Source organism: Eriocheir sinensis, chromosome 8 (genome assembly GCF_024679095.1).
Source record: "Eriocheir sinensis breed Jianghai 21 chromosome 8, ASM2467909v1, whole genome shotgun sequence".
Classification (NCBI taxonomy): Eukaryota; Metazoa; Arthropoda; class Malacostraca; order Decapoda; family Varunidae; genus Eriocheir; species Eriocheir sinensis.
In genome coordinates this window covers 5079605-5098537 of record NC_066516.1, presented here as the reverse complement: position 1 = coordinate 5098537, position 18933 = coordinate 5079605, and the positions used below count along the sequence as shown (strand labels likewise).

General features: G+C 45.1%; 1 protein-coding gene across 1 annotated transcript in view; it reads right to left on the bottom strand.

The window, feature by feature from the left end:
- Positions 1–18079, bottom strand: part of LOC126995335 (KH domain-containing, RNA-binding, signal transduction-associated protein 3-like) — a 47153-nt gene extending 29074 nt beyond the window's left edge. Inside the window, exon 1 of the mRNA XM_050854815.1 lies at positions 18019–18079. Within this exon, the coding sequence (XP_050710772.1) occupies positions 18019–18079 (61 nt within the window). The remainder of the gene's footprint in view (positions 1–18018) is intronic.
- Between the last annotated feature and the right edge of the window lie 854 nt (positions 18080–18933).

Genomic DNA, 18933 nt, shown 5'->3' with positions numbered 1-18933 from the left:
TCAACGATGTTTATACATGTTGGGACGCCCGAAGCCCATATGACGTAATTTACTTAGATTTTCAGAAAGCGTTTGATAAAGTTCCTCACGTTAGGCTTATTTCTAAACTGCGTTCCCACGGTATTAACGACCATCTATGTGCGTGGATTCATGACTGGCTCACCGACAGAGAACAGCGTGTAGTTCTTAATGGTGAAGCATCGGATTGGCAACCCGTCACCAGTGGCGTGCCCCAAGGCTCGGTCCTGGGGCCAACACTATTCATAATTTACGTGAACGACTTAGAAACTGATATCCTATCAAAAGTAGCCAAATTCGCCGACGACACCAAATTAGGAGGTACGGTAATGAACAGTCATAGTTGAGGAATATTCAGTCAGACTTAATAAGACTTGCCGACTGGAGCGAAAAATGGCAAATGAGTTTTAACGTAGATAAATGTAAAGTAATGCACATAGGTGAAAAGAATCCTAACTTTAAATATCAGCTTCAAGGACATGAGCTCAGCGATGTAAAACAAGAAAAAGATCTTGGTGTCATTATCAGTAACATTCTTAAAATGAGTGATCAATGTTCTGCAGCGAGTAAAAAAGCCAATATGATGTTAGGATTAATCTCAAGAAACTTTGATTATAAATCACCCGACCTTATGAGGAGATTATATTTAGCATTTGTAAGACCACACCTAGAATACGCCATTCAGTTCTGGTCACCGAACTATATCAAAGATCAAGTTTTGCTCGAAAAGATACAGCGACGAGCAACCAAACAAATTCCAGCGCTCCGAAACTTGCCATATGACGAGCGTTTAAAGCGTTTAGATATGTTTTCCCTAAAAAAGCGATGGATAAGAGGGGACTTAATTGAGGTGTTCAAAATCCTTAATGGATTCGACAACATTAACCCAGATAGTCTATTTCAGAGAGACACCAACACAATAACACGCAGCAACGGTATGAAGTTAAAGGGAAACCGATGTAACACATTGGTGCGCAGAAGTTTTTTTAATAATAGAGTCGTCGATCACTGGAATAGACTCCCACCGTCAGTAGTTAGCGCACAGAGTATCAATAGCTTCAAGTCTTCACTGGATAAGTACTTCAGGGATATAAGATTATACTGACCCTTCTTCGCATGTTTTCAGACAGATTGCAGCAAGACCTCAACCTAAATCCATATTATTCTCCCCCACAACCTAGATTGCAAGTAGCGTAAGTTAACAATAGAGTAAAGCAACAGTTAATGTCCGCAAGACAGGTGGAGTGAGGTGTCGGTGCAGTAAGGTGACAGGGTACTGGTGCGTGCATACTACCGCCGGTAAAATGAGGATCAAGCCTCCACTTGTTCCCCTGAAACTACACCTCACCCATCGTGAGTATTAGGGGGGATTCTGGGGCTGCCCTGTGTAGGCCACTCGGCCTCTTCCAGTCTCCCTGTGTTTCTATGTTCTTATGTAATGAAGTCATTTCTTCCCACAGCTTAGGTTACCAGTAGTGTAAGTTAAGGGTAGCAATTTCCTCTTATTTCTCTCTTTACTGTAAACTTTCCATGTCCCTTTCTTCCTAAAAGGTACATGGTGTTCTCTTCTAACTATTTCCTGCCGGCACGTTGCCGGAGGGAGAGGTGGGTGGGGAGGAGCCTTCATCTATTCTGTCCTGTCCTACCACACGTAGATTACTAGTAGTAGCGGTAGTAAACAGACACCCTCGCCATAGACCGATAGGTCTTCTGGTGTCTTTTCTTCCTATGTATTCCTATGTATATCCTCCTCCTCAAACCCATTCCTCCGTCACTTCCACACTTTTTCCTCTTCCTCTTCTTTCTCTTCCTCCTTTTCTCCTCTTCCTTCATCCATCTTCATCTTTCTTCATCATCTCTTTTTTACTTCTCCTCCTCCTCTTCCTACTCTCTCTTCTCTCTTTCCTTTTATCTTCCACCCACTCTGCCTCTGTCCCTCCTCCTCCTCCTCCTCCTCCTCCTTCACCATTGATAACAGCACTGCACCGCTTCCCTGTAGAGTTTAATAGCCTATGAATGGCTGTTAAGGGGATTGAAACCTGTGTACATGGGATCCGGTTGAGGGAGGTGCGAAAGGGGGGGGGGGGACGGAAGGGGGGAGAGGGGAGGGAACGGGGAGGGAGATGAGTGGGATGAGAGAAGAAGTAATAAAGAAGGGTAAGAGAAAGGAAGGGAGAGGAGAGGGAAGGAATAGGGAGGAATAAGATTGGGAAAAAGGAAGAAAGGGAGGAGAGGAAGGGAGGGAAGAGAGGAAAGGACAGAGAGGTTAAACGGAGAAAAGGGGAAGAATTGAGAGAGAGAGAGAGAGAGAGAGAGAGAGAGAGAGAGAGAGAGAGAGAGAGAGAGAGAGAGAGAGAGTGTGTGTCTGTAGGTAGTAGGGGTAGTGCGTACATGACCTCTTCCTTCCCCTCCTCCTCCTCCTCCTTCTCCTCCTCCTCCCGACGGTTCATTTGCAATAATTACTCGGCTGAGCGTTGTCCTAAAGAGCGACACGGAGAGGCTGGATGAACCAATTAAAGATATTCTCTCTCTCTCTCTCTCTCTCTCTCTCTCTCTCTCTCTCTCTCTCTCTCTCTCTCTCTCTCTCTCTCTCTCTCTCTCTCTCTCTCTCTCTCTCTCTCTTCGGTAGGATTTGAACCTTATGTCCCTGGGCTTACCACGCTCCCGTACACTGACCATTCTGCCACCGCCTCCCCGTCCCTGGTAACTTATATAGTATCTGTTCGCCGCCAGAGGGTCGAGTGACTACGCGGTGTTATGGTTCTCTCAAAGCCAACTTGCTCCTGAGTCTATTACTGCATATGCATTGTGATTTTGGCTGGTAGGGTTTTGCTTACGTGGTGGTAGTGGTGGTGAGTTGTAGTTATAGTAGTAGTAGTAGTAGTAGTAGTAGTAGTAGTAGTAGTAACAACAGTCCTTGATCCGAATATATAGGATTTTAGTGATGATGGCAGGTCAGAACTCAGTCCCTTGCACACATACACACACACGCACACACACGCACGCACGCGCACACACACACACACACACACACACACACACACACACACACACACACACACACACGGGTCGGTGAAGGAATAATTACATCAACGTCAACCATTTCTGAATTCTGAGAGAGAGAGAGAGAGAGAGAGAGAGAGAGAGAGAGAGAGAGAGAGAGAGAGAGAGAGAGAGAGAGAGAGAGAGAGAGAGAGAGAGAGAGAGAGAGAGAGAGAGAGAGAGAGAGAGAGAGAGTGGAGCAGGGAGGCCTATGTAGTCACCTTAAAAATTAGCATGTATTTATCTTAGACAAGGCGGAGGAGGAGGAAGAGGTGGAAGAGGAAGAGGTGGAGGAGGAGGAGGCGGAGGAGGAAGAAGAGGAGAGTAATGTCACTTTAATAAGGTGTAATTGTGAAGAAGACGCTGGAAGTGGAGAGGAGAGAGAGGAGGAGGAACACACAAAGCAACACAAAACAAGGACAAACAACAGCAGACCTGATGGTCCTTAGGAGGCTGTTTGTGACAAGCTACACTAACTATCTAATCAAAGGTGGAAGATGAAGGACAGCAAAGGCGAAGGCTCCCCCATCCCCCCCCATCCCTCCAGCCAAAGCTGGCAGGAAAGGAAAAAGAACCATGCAGCATGGAAAAACTGCATGAAAATTATGTAGGAAAGAGGAAAGAACACCAGTATTCGAATGAACTGAACGCTATTATGACAATGAGTAATATCTTAGTTGCTGGTTGGATTCAAAATGCTTGTATAATCTGTTCTTGAAGGAGTAACTGTTGTACTATCAACGACATCACAGGGTTGAGAGCTCCAAAAATTAACAACTCGATTGAAAAAGAAGTGTTTGGCTTCGTGCGATGAGAATCTTTTACCACTTATCTTGAAATTGTTATTTCTTCTTGTTCTATTTGATCTATCAATTGTAAAGAAATCTTCCGCATTAATATTACTGAATCCTTTAAACATTTTAAACACTTGTGTTAGATCGCCTCGCATTCTTCGTTTTGATAGGCTGAATAAATTTACTTCTTTAAGCCGTTGTTCATAAGATACATTTCTCAACCAAGGAACCATTTTTGTTACTTTTCGTTGAACCCGTTCTAACTTTTCTACGTCTTTTCTGTAATAGAGAGACCAAAACTGTACACAGTATTCTAGATGGGGTCGAACCAACGAATTATACAGTTTTAATATTACTTTTTCCGATTTATTATTAAAGACTTGTCCGATGAAACCACCCAATTTGTTTGCGATTTTAACTACCTCTGAACAATGCTGACTGGGCTTTAAATCGCCTGATATGGTGATTCCAAGATCCTTTTCTTTACTTACTGCAGAAAGTTGTTGGCCATTCATTACGTGCTGAACGCGACTGTTATGTATTCTTTCCGATGCGTAACACTTCACATTTGTCAACGTTAAATTTCATTTGCCATTGATTGGCCCAACGTGCAAGGCGATCTAGATCTGACTGTAGTGCTTCTTCGTCGAGTATCGTAGTTACCTTACTAGCGATTTTTGTGTCATCAGCAAGTTTTGATATTTTGCAATTGAGCCCATCATCGATATCATTAACATTTAAGAAGAGCATGGGACCAAGCACTGATCCTTGAGGTACGCCGCTTCTGACATCGAGCCAGTTAGATGAAAAACCGTTTAGAACTACTCTCTGTTTCCGCGTAGAGAGCCAGTCCACAAGTCAATTATGAATGTTACCTGAGATACCGTGCGCCAATAGTTTGCTGAGCAACCGTTTGTGAGGGACCTTATCAAATGCTTTTTGAAAATCCAGATATATGATATCTACTGATCTGCTTTCATCGAACATCTCAAAAATATAATGAAAAAATCAAGTAAGTTAGTTAAACACGAACGTTTTCTACGGAAACCATGTTGCGAAATATTAATTATAATATATTATAATATTTTCTTCGAAGAATTTCACCATATTGTCGCGAGTGATAGTCTCCATTAACTTACAAACAATCGATGTCAGGCTAATTGGTCGATAGTTTCCTAGATGAGACTTGTCCTCCTTTTTGAAAATTGGTGTGACATTTGGTAGCTTCCAATCCGACGGAACTTTTCAAGCTGTAAAAGATTTATTGAATAAGATAGAGAAAGGTTTACAAATTTGATGTTTGATTTCTTTTAAAATTCTAGGGGTAATTTTGTCTGGACCAGAAGCTTTGCTTACTTTAATCTTTTCAATTGTGCGTAAAATGTCACTTTCTACGATGAGCACGCCATTTAAAATCTTTTTGGTCCTTCTAACCTCCGGCAGTTGAGGTGATAAACGATCTTCGTCGGTAAATACGGATGCGAAAAAGTTATTTAGGATTGTAGCCATTTCATTTTCATCGTTCGTTTGGTTACCGTTTTCATTAGCAAGCGGTCCGATACTACAAGTGAGTGACTTTTTATTATTTACATAGTTAAAAAATGCTTTAGGATTAGATTGACTTGCTCCGCTATATATTCTTCAAGATTTTTCTTACTTCGTTTTTTTAATTTCTTGGTTTCGCGGCGAATTCTGTCCAACTTTAGTTTGTCAGCCTCACTCTGGGTTAATATGTATCTACTGTATATGCGTTCTTTTTTTTTTAGGAGAGAGGCTATTTTTAATTTCGTTATTCCACAATTTGTGTTTCGTTTAATAGTTGAACGTCTGTTACGATACGGTACGCATATGCTTATGGCATTGTTCAAGATTGTGGTGAAGGCCTCCCAAGGTTTATCAATATCTATTTCCATTGAAATTACAGTCCGGTCATAATTATTTAGAATTGATCGGAGTCTTACGAAATTCGCTCTCTGATAATCTGTCACCTTTTCTATACTAGCAATTACTGTCCTTTCATTCATTTTAATGCTGAATGTGATTATTCAGTGATAGATAGAACTAAAAACTGGACCAACATTTACTTCGTTAACTAGATCAGCTGTCGTTGAAAAGATAAGGTCAAGTATATTATTTTCCCGAGTCGGTTCTCGAACGTGTTGATGTAAATCACTTTATAATAAATTTGTGGACAGGTCGAGCCCTGTATGAAAGTTCAACGGTTCGCCCCATCTTTTCAATGGCAAGTTAAAGTCCCCCACAATTGCTGTCTCGCAACTGCTACTTGTTTCTAATATTAATTCACTTAACGCGTGGTCGATATCAAGAGTCTGCCCTGGCGGTCTATAGATTAGTCCAGCTACTATTTTACGAGACTTCTTTTTAATTTCAATGAAGACCGTGTCCACACTGGCTATAATATCTGTTTTCACGGATGCTGGATGGAGAGAGTTGTGGATATTTAAGATAACGCCTCCACCCTGTCTGTTCTCTCTTTCGTGACTAAAAATCGTATAACCCGGTAACCTATATTCCGCAAGATTCTGTGACTCCGATGATGTGATAATGATTTGTAGCTGCGAGTGCTTCTAAGTCTTTAAATTTGTTACGTAGGCTACGAGGGTTTATATAGCAAACTTTAATATTATTCAAGTCGAGGGTTGCCTGGGTTGAGGGCTCCGTTACGGTGGAGCTCCTTGGCGTTTTATGGCTTTGGAGGAGCCACTTGGTCATAGAGCAGCCTCCCGAAACGGGGTGCTCCATCAGGGTTTAAGTGGATGCCATCGGCAAGGAACAAGTCCGAATCGTAGTAAAAATTGTTCCACAAGTTAACGAACTGGACATTTTCTTGTAAACAAAGGGACTGGAGTCTGTTGTTCGTGCTGAAGGCCTTACTGTAAAAGCTAGGTTCGGCACCGACCCTGAGAAGGATTCCTGATATTATGATGTTACTGGCATCCGTTTTTCGTTTATACTGCTTGATCATGCGGCGGTATTTTTCAAGCATTTCCTCAGAACGGGTTGTCCTCACTTCATTTGTGCACGCATGAATGACAAAGAGGATGTTTCTGTCGGCATTACTCGTGACATCATCGTACGCTGCGGTGATGTCGTCCAGTCTGGCACCTGGGTAGCAGTAACGTTTTCTGGGGCCGTTTGATGAACGACCACACAACTCAGCCAGCTGGCCACGCACCATGGAGTCCCTAACTAGGCGAGGCTCAAACTCATCCTCCATGGTGTATGTCAGCAACTGGAACCTATTGAAGGTAGTGGGGATTATTGAATGTTTCATTGCCTGCTTCGGTTTGGCTCCATTCCTTACAGCTTCGAACCCGACATCCTGTGAAGCAGGAAGAGACGCGTTATGTGGGGCAGGCTTGGAGTTGGGCTTTGAGGCAGGCTGGGAGTTAGCCTGTGAGGCAGGCTGGGAGTTTGCCTGTGAGGCAGGCTGGGAGTTTGCGTGTGAGGCAAGCTGGGAGTTTGCCTGTGAGTCAGGATGGGGTTTAGCCTGTGAGGCAGGCTGGGAATTAACCTGTGAGGCAGGTAACTCGTCCTCCCGTGAAGCAGGAGGGTCGTTTGGAGGGGGCACATTCTCGGTGTAGGGCCTCTGTACCATTGATGGTGGAGTCACTGCCACATTGTTAGCAACAAATTCCTGAAGGGCTTCAAACTTCTTTTCAAGATCATGGTGTTTGTTTCTCAATTCGATCACAGCCTTCTTAAGTCTTAATCTTTGAACACAGAGGCGACAAGTTCTACTTAGCTGTAAGTACTGAGCCGCAAAACGTCCGGAACAGACGTCACACTTACTGAGTCTCGAAGGCATTGTTACAAATTTAAGCAGGTTCACAATTTAGGCAAATATCAAAAAGTGCTCTCGAAATAACTTAAAGTGTGACCATATATTGAATTGGATAAAGAATGTGCATGGAAATTAGATACTGCTGTGTTAGATGCCTCCAACACTGGGAGTTCGCTCCCACAGGGTCTTGAAAACGCCTAAAAAAAAATCGCTTGTCCCGAGCCTCGGTCACGAGAGAGACTTTCACAATCCTGCGCTTTTCAGCTATTGCTCTCGTAATCCCATATATATAAAACCTGTCCGGCGTAGTCACCGAGAGCAAAGCTGGCAAGGGAGGAGAGGAACCAGCAATTCGTTATCACCTTCCGAATCGTCTAACACAACTCGCGCGACCCTTGCAAGGCCTGGCCAGGAGTACCCTCACCAGGTGTTCTCCACCAACTCTAGAGAGTATCAGACGCCCTTCCAGAGAGACCAAATAGCTAAAATATACCTTGAGTATAAGAAGAACCCTCAGAAAAATAAACCTCCACCTTGAAGCCAGGAGATACAACCTCAAAAGGCCCACGAAAGACATCTTTCTCAGGAGAAAAGAACAAGAACCAGCTGCTATGCAGAATAGGGATGGGTGTACCGTCGTTAGAGGGGAGGGACGGGAGCTCACATCGACAACTTTTTCCCAGGGAGACTTTTTAGTGTACAGGTCGCCACACTCCTCAACACTGCAGGCCTAAATAATTAGGGCACGGTCCAGCTACCTAGGACCCTGGAACTCCAGCCATTGTCTCATAAAGAGGACCTCTGCCTGCAGTCCAATCCACCAGTGCTGCTGCCCAGAGGCCTCACCATGACCCTGGCACGGGAGACAGATCAGGTAATACACCTTGTCCAAAGGTGTCCTGCGACTATGCAAGGCAGGGGCGAGGAGGAGATGGAGGAGGAGGAGGAGGAGGAGGAGGAGGAGGAGGAGGAGGAAACATGGAAACATGGACGAGCAGGCAGCAGAAAGCCTGTTGGCTCATAACACGGCTGCCTACTTTCAGTGATTTAATCAATCCGTCAGCTACAGGAGTGGCTTGCGGGAAGGATTAAAGCACTTGTGTGTCTACTCTTGGATTCAGTTCAGTTCACTCCCGATGCAGCAAAGTGTCGATCAATGCGTTTCTTGAAGGAGTTGACTGTCTCTGCGCTAACCACTTCTGCAGGAAGGCTGCTTCAGTGGCGAACAACTCTATTCGAGAAATAACTCCTGCCGATGTCGGTATTGCAGCGCTTTGCTTGAATTGTTTTTCCGTTGTTTCTTGTCCTCGGGTTAGTTTGTGGCGTGAAGATTTTGGAGTGATCAACATTGCTGAGCTTGTTCAGGTACTTAAAGACTTGTATCATGTTTCCCCGCAGTCGTCTCTTTTCCAACGTGAAGAGGTTGAGTTGCTTGAGACGCTCTTCGTGAGGTTTCGTCCTCAATGATGGTATCATCTTCGTGGCGCGGCGCTGCACTCTCTCAAGTAATTCAATGTCTTTCCTGTAATTTGGAGACCAGAACTGCACGGCGTATTCCAGGTGGGGCCTTACCAGCGAATTATACAAGGATAACATAACTCTCGGTGTCATGTAATAGAGGTTTCTCGCTATGAACCCGAGCATAGTATTGGCTTTCTTAGAGGCAGACTTGCGGTGTTTTGTTTGTCTCAAGTCACTGCTGATGGTGACCCCGAGGTCTCTTTCCTCTTGCACTGCCTGTAGTGGTTCGCCACCCATGTGGTATGTGTGGTTGCTATTTCTGGATCCTATATGCATTACTTTACATTTGGTTGTGTTGAAGGACATTTGCCATTTTTCTGACTACTGAGTTAACTGGTCCAGGTCTCTTTGGATAATTTCGCAGACTGCTGTCATGAGAGCCTTCCCACCCCCCCTGGGTCGTCGGCAAACTTTGAAAGCGTGGATTTTAATCCTATTTCTAGGTCGTTGATATATATATATATATATATATATATATATATATATATATATATATATATATATATATATATATATATATATATATATATATATAATGATGGGTATGGGTCCGAGCACTGATCCCTGTGGCACTCCACTAGTGACCGGGAGTCACTCGTAGGCCTGTCCGTTGAGTACAACTCACTGTTTTCTTCCAGTGAGCCAGTCTTTGATCCACGCAGTCAGATTGTCGCCTAACTCCGCGGACTTAAGTTTCTTGAGGAGTCTTTCGTGTGGCACTTTGTCAGAGGCTTTTTGAAAGTCTGGACTTTCCCAGTTTTCATAGATACCTTGGAAGAAATCTAGTAAGTTGGTTAAGCATGAGTGCTTATTACTGAAACCGTGCTGAGCATCGAAAATGATGTCGTTGTCTTCAAGAAACTTAACGAGTTTGTGTCTGATGATCTTCTCGAGAACTTTTCCCGCCATGTCAAGCTGATTGGTCTGTAGCTTAAGGCCACGCGTTTGTCTACCTTTTTGTAAATCGGTGTTACGTTCGCTTGCTTCCAGTCTTCGGGAACATTGTTTTGTTGTATTGTCAGATTAGGGTATCTGGACACCTCTCCTCCCGAAATTGACCTCTCTTTCGGCCACCTCTTTAGATTCTTTTTGTGAGCAGCGAGCAGCGGGCTTTTTTATTATTATTGTTTACTTTTTTTGTGCCCTTGAGCTGTCTCCTTTGTTGTAAAAAAAAAAAAAAATGGCGGTGAGTGGCTTGAGGATTTGCTGCTTGAGTTCCTTGAGCAGCCTGGGTGACAAGTCGTCGGGCCCGGTTGATTTATTTGTCTCGAGTTTATCTCGGTACTTTTGCACGTCCCGTTCGTCAATTGTGCCAATTTCTAGGGGCGTGATTCCCCTCGGTGGGGTAGAGCTCTCGGGTACGGACTGGGTGTTCTCGACCGTGAACACAGACGCGAAGTTTTTGTTCAGAATTTCGACCATTTGTCTGCTATTTTGGGTTAGTACGTAACTTTCATCTAATAGGGGACCGATATTGCTTTTTGCCCTCCTTTTGGTTCTTATATACGTGAAAACTTTTCGGGTTGGACTTGGCTTCGCGCGCAATTTGCTTTTCGTAGTCGCGTTTACGTTGTCGGATGAGAGTTCTGCAAGCTCTGAGGCTTTGATGGTACGGTTCGCGTGCCTCATCAGTGTTGTTTTCCTTTAGCAAGCTGTATTTTCTTTTCTTTAATTTAATTGCCCGTCGAACTTGGGTAGTATTCCATGGTGGGTTTATGGCATTATTTGATCTCCTTGTCTCCATGGGAACAGCTGTTCTCTCTACTTCTTGGAGTTTGTTCTTGAAGCCGTTCCACGCGCCGTCTACAGGAGTGAAGTTTACGGGTTCCCGAGTTGTCTGGGTTAGCAGCTCACAAGCGAGATTAAAATTGGCTCTTTTATAGTCTGGAATCTTGGACGTGTTTTCGGTGAACTCATGGTCTGTTCTGATTTTAAGGCGAATTAGGTGATGGTCGCAACCACTTAGTTTTTCGCTGACTTGACGTTCACGCGTGAGATCGGAATCACTCACGAGTACTAGCTCTAATAAATTACTTTCTCGTCGGTTGGGTATCGATCTGGGTGAGAAAAGTGTCTTCTAACAATTCAAGTAATCTGTTACCCTCCTGATCTCCATTCATCGTGTTCCAGTCAATGTTGGAACAGTTGAAGTCTCCAATAATGACTGACTGTTTGTTTTGTGTTGTGAAATGAGAGTAATAATACCAAAATCTGAACTTAGGAAGAGGAAGATGCTGGAAAAGGAGGAGAAGGAGGAATAAGAGTAGGAGTAGTAGGAATAAGACGAGGAGGAGGAGGAGGAGGAGGAGGAGGAGGCCGTAGACAAACAGTACCTAAGACCCGTACATAACGCGTTCATGGAGGAAGATACGGCACCTTAAGACTTTATCCTCCTCCTCCTCCTCAACCCTACCTCCACTACTCCATATTTAATCCTATTCCACCTTAGTTATTTCTCCTTCTCCATTCCTCCTCCTCTCCCTCCTCCTACCCCTCCTCCTCCTCCTCCTCATTCTCTCCCAATTATTTCTCCATTTATTCCTCTTTCTCTTCCTCCTCCTCCTCTTCTCTTCCAATCATTCCTCCATTTTTCTTCCATCTGTCATTTCTTTTTTTTCTCTTTTCTCTTCTTCCTCTTCCATCCTTCCACTATTCTGTTATCCTTTCTTCTTCAATTTCCTCTTCCATCCTTCCAACAGTTCCTCCTCCTCTTTCTCTCCCCCATTTTCTCACTCTTCCCCTCTTTCACCTCTTCATTCATTTCTTCCTTCACCAAATGAGGGAGAGAGAGAGAGAGAGAGAGAGAGAGAGAGAGAGAGAGAGAAGAGGTATCAGGGACCATTAATAAGAGGTTTACCTGAGGAAACTAAGGGGATGGAGGGAGGGAGGAGGAGGAGGAAGATGAGGGAGGGAGGGAGGTATACAGGTGAGGTTCAGTCTCTTGAGCAGCTTACAAAGAAGGAGGAGGAGGAGGAGGAAGAGGAGGAGGAGGAGGAGGAGCTGGAAGAAGTATAATAAGATAATACATGATAATAATGATAGTAAATAAGAAGAGAAAAGAAAGAAGAAGAAGAAGAAGAAGAAGAAGAAGAAGAAGAAGAAGAAGAAGAAGAAGAAAAAGACGAAGTAAAAAAAATAATAATGTGCGAAATAAATAGAAAATGGAGGAGACGTGACGAAAAAGAAGAGGAGAAGGAGAAGGAGGAGGAGGAGGACCAGGAAGAGGAAGAAGAAGAAGAGGGAGACCAAGAAAATTATAACCAAAAACAAACACAAAGGCGGAAGGTGGACGGTGAGGAAGAAGAGGAGGATGAGGAGGAAAAAGAGGAAGAAGAAGAGGAAGATGAAGAAGAAGAAGAGGAGGAGGAGGAAAAGCCAAGCGGAAAATTGACAAGGATGAGAGAGTGAGAGGAGGAAGGAAGAAAAATAAAGACAGGAAGATGAGGAGGAGGAGGAGGGGAGGAGGAGGAGGAGGAGGAGGAGGAGGAAGAGTGATTTGAAAGGGAATTGATAAACGAGGAGGAGGAGGAGGAGGAGGAGGAGGAGGAGGGAAGGAAGAGAAAGAGAGTAGAAGGAATTAGATGAAGAGGAGGAGGAAGAGGAGGAGGAGGGAAGGAAGAGAAAGAGAGTAGAAGGAATTAGATGAAGAGGAGGAGGAGGAGGGGGAGGAGGAGGAGGAGGAATATATTATGAAAAACGCAGGAAGGATAGAAAATAAATAATAATGACAATAATAATAACAAGAATGAGAGAGAGAGAGAGAGAGAGAGAGAGAGAGAGAGAGAGAGAGAGAGAGAGAGAGAGAGAGAGAGAGAGAGAGAGAAGAGAGAAGCAACACAAGATAAATGATAATGATGGAGAAGATTAAAGGATAGGAATAGAGAAAATAAAAATAATAATAATAATGACAGTAATAACGAAAGGAAATAAGAGAAAAATATGATGATGAAGTAGATGGGACGAAAGGAAGGAAGGGAAAAAGGAATAATTATGAGAGCAATAACTGATGATAAACACGAAAGAGGGGATAAAGAGAACGTGAACGAAAGGGGAATAAGGATAAAAATGATAATAATATGCTTTATTTTTCTTATTTCCATTTTCATCTCCTCCTGTCATCTGCATCTTCATCTTTTCTTCTTCTGATGTACCCAGCATCTTACATCTTCGTCCATCCATGTCCTAACCATCTCCAGCATCCTTCTTCCTATATACCCAGCATCTTCTCTCTTCTTCCACGCATGTCCAAACCATTTCCATCATCTCTTCTCCACCGCTCATGTCCAAACTATATCTCCAGCATCCTTCTTCTGATATGCCCAACACATCTTCTCCACCCATGTCTAAACCATTTCCAGCATCTTCTCTCTTCTTCCACACATGTCCAAACCATTTCCAGCATCTTTTCTCCACCGTTCATGTCCAAACTATATCTCCAGCATCCTTCTTCTGATATACCCAACACATCTCCTCCACCCATGACCAAACCATTTCCAGCATCTTCTCTCTTCTTCCACACATGTCCAAACCATCTCCAGCATCCTTGTTCTGATATACCCAGCATCTCTCCTCGTCCACACATGTCCTAACCATCCCCATCATCCTCTCCTGATATAACCCAGCATTTCTCTTCCTCCACGCATGTCCAAACCATTTCCAGCGTCTTTTCTCCACCGTTCATGTCCAAACTATATCTCCAGCATCCTTCTTCTGATATACCCAACACATCTTCTACACGCATGTCCAAACCATTTCCAGCATGTTCTCTCTTCTTCCACACATGTCCAAACCATCTCCAGCATCTTTGTTCTCCTTATATATTCACCGTCTCTCCTCTTCCACATATGTCCAGACCATCTCAATTTCAACTCCCTTTTATTGTCTCCGAACAGTATAATGAATAATGATAAATATGTTAATAGAATAAAAGATAAGTGTATAGAGGTGAAGTGAGGTGAGGTATGGTAACGATTATAGGGTGAGGGTAACGACCTGCTGACAGACTCGTAGTACGCTGCTGATGACGCATTATATCCATCAATCAGTTAGTGGCGGGATGTGGTGTTATGATTGCCCGCACGCTGCCAGGACTTGATATATATATATATATATATATATATATATATATATATATATATATATATATATATATATATAGAGAGAGAGAGAGAGAGAGAGAGAGAGAGAGAGAGCACATACAACTTTTAAAAATGTCACCCTTAAAGAAATCTGTCCCTCGTTTCAGAAAGTTCAGAAAACTCATAAAAAGAATTAGACGCAGCGATTCTCGGATACTTTTTATTATTATTATTATTAGCAATCCGAATCAGCTGACGACTTAAACAAACAAACAAACAAACAACAGCAACAACAACAATAACAAAAAAAGAGGAACTGATAATTTAATATTTCGTTCATTCATTCATCTTTTCGCCATTCTCTCTCTCTCTCTCTCTCTCTCTCTCTCTCTCTCTCTCTCTCTCTCTCTCTCTCTCTCTCTCTCTCTCTCTCTCTCTCTCTCTCTCTCTCTCTCTGTCTCTCTCTCTTACTATTTTTTTTTCCATAAATATTCACTTTGATAACATTTTCCATAGACAGAGAGACAGGGTGACATTTAGACAGACAGATAAAAGGGGTGAGAGACAGCTGGAGTGGCAGAGACCTATTTAATTTACCAGACAGTTATATAGAAAGACAGACAGGCAACGACACAGACAAATACACAGACTAGCAAACAGAAAGAAATACAGAGGCAGACAAAGTTCAATCAACCTACAGTTACCACTTCGAAGCTTCCACAAAAACGACCTCTTGACATACATTCAGACAGACAGGCAGACAGATAGACAGACAGACACACAGACAGACTTTTCTACCACCCCTTCCCCTTCTCCTCCATGTTACAACCCCCTCTCCCCTTCCCTTCTTTCAAGTACGACCCTATCCCCCTTTCCCTTCTTTCAAGTACGACCCCATCCCCCCTTCCCTTCTCTCAAGTATGACCCCATTCCCCCCTTCCCTTCTTTCAAGTACGACCCCATCCCCCCTTCCCTTCTTTCAAGTACGACCCCATCCCCCCTTCCCTTCTTTCAAGTACGACCCCATCCCCCCTTCCCTTCTTTCAAGTACGACCCCCTCCCCTTCCTTCTTTCAAGTACGACCCCTCCCCTTTCCTTCTTTCAAGTACGACCCCATCCACCCTTCCCTTCTTTCAAGTACGACCCTATCCCCCTTCCCTTCTTTCAAGTACGACCCTATTCCCTCTTCCTTCTTTCAAGTACGACCCCCCTCTTCCCTTCTTTCAATTACGACCCCATCCCCCCTTCTTTCAATTACGACCCCATCCACCCTTCCCTTCTTTCAAGTACGACCCCATCCCCACTTCCTTTCTTTCAAGTACGACCCCATCCCCCCTTCCCTTCTTTCAAGTACGACCCTATCCCCCTTTCCCTTCTTTCAAGTACGACCCCATCCCCCCGTCCCTTCTTTCAAGTACGACCCCATCCCTTCTTTCAAGTACGACCCTATTCCCTCTTCCCTTCTTTCAAGTACGACCCCATCCCCTCTTCCCTTCTTTCAATTACGACCCGATCCACACTTCCCTTTTTTCAAGTACGACACCATCCCCTCTTCCATTCTTTCAAGTACGACCCCATCCCCCCTTCCCTTCATTCAAGTACTACCCTCTCCCCCTTTCCCTTCTTTCAAGTACGACCCCATCCCCCCTTCCCTTCTTTCAAGTACGACCCGATCCCCTTCCTTCTTTCAAGTACGACCCTATTCCTCTTCCCTTCTTTCAAGTACGACCCCATCCCTCTTCCTTCTTTCAATTACGACCCCATCCCCCTTCTTTCAATTACGACCCCATCCACCCTTCCCTTCTTTCAAGTACGACCCCATCCCCACTTCCTTTCTTTCAAGTACGACCCCATCCCCCCTTCCCTTCTTTCAAGTACGACCCTATCCCCTTCCTTCTTTCAAGTACGACCCCATCCCCATTCCCTTCTTTCAAGTACGACCCCATCCCCCCTTCCCTTCTTTCAAGTACGACCCTATCCCCTCTGCCCTTCTTTCAAGTACGACCCCATCCCCTCTTCCCTTCTTTCAAGTACGACCCTATCCCCTCTTCCCTTTTTTCAAGTACGACACCATCCCTCTTCCTTCTTTCAAGTACGACCCCATCCCTCTTCCTTCTTTCAAGTACGACCCCATCCCCCCTTCCCTTCTTTCAAGTACGACCCCATCCCCTCTTCCCTTCTTTCACGTACGACCCCATCCCCTCTTCCCTTCTTTCAAGTACGACCCCATCCCCCCTTCCCTTCTTTCAAGTACGACCCTATCCACTCTTCCCTTCTTTCAAGTACGACCCCATCCCCTCTTCCCTTCTTTCACGTACGACCCTATCCCCCTTTCCCTTCTTTCAAGTACGACCCCATCCCCCCTTCCCTTCTTTCAAGTACGACCCTATCCCCTCTTCCCTTCTTTCAAGTACGACCCCATCCCCTCTTCCCTTCTTTCAAGTACGACCCCATCCCCCCTTCCCTTCTTTCAAGTACGACCCCATCCCCCCTTCCCTTCTTTCAAGTACGACACCATCCCCTCTTCCTTCATTCAAGTACGACCCCATCCCTCTTCCCTTCTTTCAAGTACGACCCCATCCCCTCTTCCCTTCTTTCAAGTACGACCCCATCGCCCCTTCCCTTCTTTCAAGTACGACCCCATCCCCTCTTCCCTTCTTTCAAGTACGACCCCATCCCCTCAACCCTTCTTTCAAGTACGACCCCATCCCCCCTTCCCTTCTTTCAAGTACGACCCCATCCCCCTTTCCCTTCTTTCAAGAACAACCCCATCCCCTCTTCCCTTCTTTCAAGTACGATCCCCTCTTCCCTTCTTTCAAGTTTTTTTTTTTTTTTTTTTTTTTTTTTTTTTTTTTTTAACGTCGCGGCCTATGGCGCCGGTAGGCTTCTTCCCGGTGGGGCCTGATGGTCGACCCAAGGCTTCTTCCCGGTGGGTCCTGATGGTCGCCCAGCCCGTTCTGGCGCAGGCGAGTGTTTATAGTGGCGCCATCTTGCATTGGCTCATGCTGCCCTCCCGGAGCTCGTCTTTAATCCTTAATACTTTAATCTTTAATCTTTAATTCTTTAATACTTGGGTAGGCGGTGGCCGAAGTGATAGCGTACTGGACCCACATTCGCCGCGTGATGGACGACGCGGGTTCGAATCCTCACGCTACCACTCGGATTTTTCAGTCACCGCCGAGTGGCTTAAAACTACCCACATGCTGTCCTGAAGACCATCCATCAACCCGGACTCTAGAGGAAGCCGTCCAAGCGAATCAAGAACGAGTTCCGGGGGGCAGCATGAGCCAATGCAAGATGGCGCCACTATAAACACTCGCCTGCGCCAGAACGGGCTGGGCCGACCATCAGGCCCCACCTGGAAGAAGCCTTGGGCCGACCATCAGGCCCCACCGGGAAGATGCCTACCGGCGCAATAGGCAACAACGTAAAAAAAAAAAAAAAAAGAATCTAGAGTCCGGGTTGATAGGTGGTCTTCTGGACAGCATGTGGGTAGTTTTAAGCCACTCGGCGGCGGCTGAAAAATCCCAGCTTGGTGGCACCGGGCGGGGATTGAACTCGCGTCCTCCTGAACGCGGTGCTGTTACTCTGTCGATTCAGCCACCCCATCCCCTCTTCCCTTCTTCCAAGTACGACCCCATCCCCCCTTCACTTCTTTCAAGTACGATCCCATCCTCCCTTCCCTTCTTTCAAGTACGACCCCCTCCCCCTTCCTCCCTCTCCCCCTACCCCCGTCCGTGGCCTACCTTGGGGTGGTCACGGACGGGCACGAGTACCCGGACCGTGAGCTTGATGGCCTTGTCCTTCGTCACGTCCGCCATCTTGCGCTGGTCGTCGCCCCTGCCACTGCCTCCGCTGCCGCCTCCTCCTGTCCCTCGCACGCCGCCCCCGCCGCCGCCGCCGCCGCTGCCACCAGTCTGCAGGCGCTCGATCTCTGTGGAAGGGGAGGGAGCATTGTAATGGTGGTTGTAATGGTAGCAGTTGTAGTGGTAATAGTGGTAGTAGTAATAGTGGTCAGTAGTGATAATGATCGGTAGTGATAGTAGTAGTTGTGGTAGTAGTAGCAGTAGTAGTAATAGGAGGAGGAGGAGTGGTAGTAGTAGCAGTAGTAGTAGTAGGAGGAGTGGTAGCAGTAGTAGTAGTAGTAGTAGTAGTAGTAGTAGTAGTAGAAGTAGTAGTAGTAGTCGTAGTAGTAGTAGTAGTAGTAGTAGTAGAAATAGAAGTAATGCTAGTAGTAAAAGTAGTAGTAGTAGGAGGAGGAGGAGGAGGAACACAAAGAAACACAAAGAAACAACAAACAACAGCAGACCTGCTGGTCCTTACGATGCTGTTTGTGACAAGCTACACTAACTATCTAATCAAAGGTGGAAGATGAAGGACAGCAAAGGCGAAGGTTGCTCCCGACCCCCCCCCCCCCCCCACACACACACACCAACCCTCCAGCCAAAGCTGGCAGGAAAGGAAAACGAACCTTGCAGCATGGAAAAACTGCATGGAAATTATGTAGGAAAGAGGAAAGAACTACTATTACTGCTACCACTAACCCGGCGTCAACAACGGACAAGGACACCAGTATTCGAAAGAACTTAACGTTATTACGTCAATGAGTAATATCTTAGTTGCTGGTTGGATTAAAAATACTCGTCTAATCTACGTATTCCTGAAGGCCGTAACT